Genomic DNA, 5,219 nt, shown 5'->3' on the forward strand with positions numbered 1-5,219 from the left:
AGAAGCAGCCCCATCCCCTCTCCTGCCTCCCGCGGGGGTTTAACGAGGCTCCGTGCGAGGCCTCATCCTGCCCCGCCCCTCCGCCAGTTTCCCGCCCGAGCCCCGGCCCGGGTGCACGTGGCATTGCTGCGGTCGCCGCGTTTCGGGGTCCCCCGGGAGCTGCCACCTGGGGCGGGCCTCGGCGGGGTTTACCTGCGGTGCCTTACGCTGCCGGAGATGACAGTTTTCCAGGCGGCTGGGAGTGTTTTGGAAACCACGCTCAATACAAGGGAACCCGCCCTTCTTCAGCCCCGTAAAAGTTTGTGTTCCCAGTCTGGCTCTAGCCAAGTGTTGAGGTTCAGTCGTAATAATAGATAAATGGCAACACCGTTCCTTGTAGAAGAAACACAGCTATTTAAGATGGGAATTAAGCATCTAAGGAAGAACCTGTTCTTTAGATACCTTTCTGTCATGTTTTACTGATGCTTGCATGGAATGACAGGGTTCTTGTGTGAGAATTTGGCTTGTACCTGCAAGTACCTCAGCTTTTTTTTGATCCATGTCCTATTAACTTAGGTGAACTGTAAATTATACCCTTTTTTGTCTATGGTTTTGTTTGTGTTGGCTTGGCCTGTGGAAAAATCTTCACACTTCCAGTTGATACTGGTATTTTAAAAAACCTTTTGGTATGATAGTGGATTGTTTTGTTGCCTCACTTGGACAGATTATATACAAAAATTGCAAGAAATACTTAGGCCTGACTGTAGGCTTTTGCTGTTAAGTGGACAGCTGCAATGTGTATATGTATCATAGTAGGACAAGTTGGGGTTTGCACTGTGATCTTGGAATTTTGGGGGGAGTCTTGTAAATCCATGCAATCCATGACAACTTGGAGGTTTTACTAGTGCAAATTTACCTAATATAGGCAAAATTTTACACTGGATTGGGGATTTTGCAGTTTGATTGTTTCATCCTATAGAGATCTTCATCACAGATTATTTGAAATGTTCATTTTGATTGAATCTCTGTCATCTGTGAAATTGAAGGCCCAGCCTGTAGAATTCATTTCAGTGTTTGTATGATGAGGTTGCTAACATACATAGCAATTTGCTGTAGCCATATGGGGCTTAAGCTTTATTTCTGTTTGAGACTTGACTGTTGCATTACACGTCACTTTTAATTAAAGTGTATATACATGTGGTCTTCATACTTACAGCATATGCTACTTTGTAGTCATGCATAATAATGTCTGTCCCAAATGAAGTCCCCATTTATATCATCTTATTTAATATAACGTTATTTGTTCTTTTTATGCCACTTAGGATCCTGTAATGCTTTGTCTGGCCCAATTATTCATATCTGGAGGATTTTTTGGTCACTCTTCCTAGGAAGGCTTCTGAGGCCTTAGATCTTATGGCGTTTATTTGACCATATTCTGTTTCTGCTCTTTCCTTTTTGAGGTGTTGTAATCAGAACCGAACGTGCTATTCCAGCTGCAAGTATGTTGGTGATACAGCTGTTGATACTGTGGACTGATTCCGTGACTTCTACTCTGTTCCCTGTAATATCTGTCATGTTTTAGCATTGTTTTTTTGTCAATGCAAGCCAAGCCATTTTCACTGAGGTGTCTTTTCTTTAGTCTAGAGGTTAAGCTAGTATTGTATGTACAAGTAATTCAGGTAATGCATACTGACAAGACTTAGAGTGATTTCACTTACAACTAACTGTGAATGTTAACCATTGACCGAAGTCATCTTGGAGTTCTTCACTGGCCAATACTCTCCAAGTACTGGCCAAACTATGGAAAAGTGTTCTTATCTGGAAGAAAATGTATAGCTTTTTTCAAGGCTTTTTGTAGATTCATTGGTCCTAGCATAGCACCTGGAGACTGTTTTTTTTTTTTCAACATAGTCAAAAGCCATGTAAGGATATGCTCTTTTTTTTTTTTTTTCCCCAAGACAAACAATCAAGACAGGCCTATAATATATTTTCATTATATTTTGATACTTAATTTCCAAAGTGGTTTTCTTGGTCTTTCACTAAACTTTTCATACACTTGTGCCAGCCTTTTAGCTACTGCTTTTGGTTGGCATTTTTTTTTTTCCAAATTTATGTTGGATTATCATTACGTTTTGATTTTCTTTTCCATGTGCAAAGATAAATGAACCTTTCATGCCCCAAATTCTGAGCCTCCTATAGGTGGATGAAATGTTTGTAGCGTCCCAGTTCTGTAGTCTGTAAGTTAATACCAGTGCAGAATTTTTTAGCTTTCAGCTACTTTTTTTTCCTCTTTTAAAACAGCAAAAAATACATATTATTTGTGAAACAGCCATGTGCTTATAAGCGGGGGGACAAGAGCTTGGGGAGATCATAACCAAGACAGCTGACCCGAACTGACCAAAGGGATATTCCATACCATATGATGTTGGCTCAGCTAGAAAGCTGGTACAAAGGAGGGAGGGGGTTACTCCTTTGTACTGCAGGGCAACAGCTACACGTTTTGGAGCCCTACTTCTCAGGAAAGGGACAGACATCACCTGCTGATGGGAAGTAGAGAATAAATCTGTTTTTTTCTCTTTGCTTCCTCACACAGCATTGCTTGGCTTTGCTTTCTAATTAAGCTGCCTTCGTTTTTACCCACAAGGAGTTTTGTCTCCATCTTATTTTCCTTTCCCCTTTTGCTCTGGAATGGAAGGAGCAGAAAGGGGGAGGGTGGTAGAGTGGCTTGGTGGGCATCTCTTGCTCAGCCAGGGTTAACCCACCACACTATGTTTAAGTAACTGAATAAAATTCTTGTATTTTAGCTGAAACAGTTTTGTATATTCAAAGGGAAATTGTAAATTGTTTTTTTGCCTTGAGTTGAGATGTAGATGGCCATGAGGATAGACAAGAGAAGGAAGCTGAGAAATGGATAGGTGTGGAGCAGGAATGCTGATCCTGAGTTGTTGAAGTAGAGACTGTAATCGAATGGGCTGTTGTTAAGACTGTTGAGAGGTCTGGCAGAAATATCAAGAGAGTTGCCATGGGTAAAGACTTGTGGAACTGTAGAAGTTCGGTTTGGACTGTGAGGACAGCCTTCCAAAGGAGATGCTGAAGGAGGAGGTGTGAAGCATGGCAGCTCTTGAAAATTTTCAGCTTTCCTAATGAACAGAGTATTAAATGTTAAATTTCTATTAATGCAACTTAGAATTTATTACCTAGGTAAATAAACAGTACTTAGCTGAACTTCTGGAGTACTAGAGGTGTGTAGTTTCTTGAAACGCTGTGTTAAAACTACCCTTTGAATTACAATATTAAGCATTTGGAAATTGTGTAAACTAATGGTATTGTTTCTGCTTCATAGATTTTGAAGATGATGATGTGTATGGACAATCAGTAGAAGATGATTATTGCATTTCTCCTTCAACAGGTTAGTTCAAATGATTATGTATAAGCAATGTCCATTGATTCCTACTCTGATATGTATTTCTAGAATAAAACTATTTAAAAGCTAGTGAAACTTTTGAACAGTGCCTAGAAACAATGATACTGTTGAATGCAGCTAGGTAGTGTTAGGCATTGTTGTGCTTTTGGAAGTCACATCAAACAACTGGGCATGTTTTCAGCTGTACAAGTATGTTGTCTTGGGTGGTCAAAATGTACTTGATAATTTAAAAAATTAGGGAATGTATTGATAGTCTTGAAATGTTTAGTATCTTTTAGAGTTGTTAATAGGGTCTAGCTGGGCTTAACAGCTGTAGTTCTGTGTCTGGTGGTTGGTGTCTTTTACAAAACTGAGAAAATGTGAGGTAGCGAGTCCTGCTGTGGGACGCAGCACTGGTCCTCGCTGTTCTCGTGGAAGGTTGTGTGGAGCTAATAAGACTTCAGTGTTCATAAAGCTGCAAAGTAAGTATAAAAATAGTGATGCTTGTGTAAGATGTAGTTGAGGTGACTCAGCCCACCTGGGGTCATGCTGAATATAGAACCATCTAGTTATGTTCTCCAGTTGAGTCTCTGGCAAGATTATCAGTTCAGGGTTTCCCCAGATGTGGTGGCAGGGTTTCTAGAGCTGAGTGGGTAGTGAAATTAGGATGGCTGATGTTGATGTGAAGCTGTCCTACTACAAGCAGCTGCGCTGCATCTGAATACATAGCAACTGTGATGTAGTTTGTGACCTCTGGCCACAGGTCCTTGAGTTAATTAGGTCTTTAAAAATCTGTTCCTCTGTCATGCAGTTGATTTTAGATAAGTGACTCTAGGTTTGTTTTTTTGTTATTTATAGTCACATTCCCTGATTTAAATTCTGACAATCTTGCATTCAATCTCTGAGTTTAATTGCTAGAATTTTTCAGACCTTTCTCAGAATTAAGGTAGCCTTGTATTTTTTTTTGATGGAAATGTGCAACAATTTTACTTTTTAATCAAGTACAAACTGCTAAATTGCAAAACTGTTTTGTGTGTGGTAATTTTCCAGAGAAATCTTTTCACATAAGCTTTGTTTACAATCTGATCTAGATTGTACAGCAGTCTTTTCATAGCTGCTTCAGTTTTGGTGATTGGGTATGAAATGGTCTGCATTTGGGAAGCAGTTGCTAAGGCTATAACATGGATGTACTTAACTGGATGTACATGGGCTTTTACTATGTATTTCAGAGCTGGGTAAAGTATTGCATAACAGGGAAATTTGTTTACTTAATAGTTTGTACATTTCTCAGGTGTGTAATGACTGGGGCTCATGTTCAGCAAGAAGTTTTGTTCATATATGCCCTAATGTGTTCCTAAATTGCAGTAGAATTGTGCACTTGTTTTTGAAGTTGTGTGAATATACATTTTAACTCATGGCCTGTATTTCTAATGAAATTTGAAGATGAGAATATGTTCAGCTCCATTAAATTTTTATCAGTAGTCTGACAGTGCCATACCGTAAAAGCAATGCTATCTTCATGATAATTGTTTTTTTGTTTGTAACTGAAGTGAAAAAAACCCAACTGTGGAATAAGGTTCTGGAGACATCAGGCCAGAGATGTAATTCGGTATAGAACATAATGCTTTTTCAAACCTAGAGTGTCCCCTTTTATTTGAAGACTGAACTGGGTGGATTGCTGCATTACATGGGTACAAGGCTGTTGCCCAGCCTGTGGCCTCACTGTGCTGCTGACTTCTCTGTGCTCTGGGATGAAGTGCTGTGTGTTCTGTACAGGCTTGTAGCAGTGTCCCCTTCCCACCCGCCACAAACCACGGCAGCCGGGCCGCCTGATAAT

The 5,219-nt window shown here is 40.0% G+C and overlaps 1 protein-coding gene across 1 annotated transcript in view; it reads left to right on the forward strand.

The window, feature by feature from the left end:
- Positions 1-216: 216 nt before the first annotated feature.
- LOC103769463 overlaps positions 217-5,219 on the forward strand; it is a 9,895-nt gene continuing 4,892 nt past the window's right edge. The window contains exons 1-3 of the mRNA XM_008936660.1: positions 217-298; positions 1,440-1,478; positions 3,323-3,388. Coding sequence (XP_008934908.1) covers positions 217-298; positions 1,440-1,478; positions 3,323-3,388 — 187 coding nt within the window. The remainder of the gene's footprint in view (positions 299-1,439; positions 1,479-3,322; positions 3,389-5,219) is intronic.

Source organism: Merops nubicus, unplaced genomic scaffold, assembly GCF_000691845.1.
Source record: "Merops nubicus isolate BGI_N331 unplaced genomic scaffold, ASM69184v1 scaffold27463, whole genome shotgun sequence".
Lineage (NCBI taxonomy): Eukaryota > Metazoa > Chordata > Aves > Coraciiformes > Meropidae > Merops > Merops nubicus.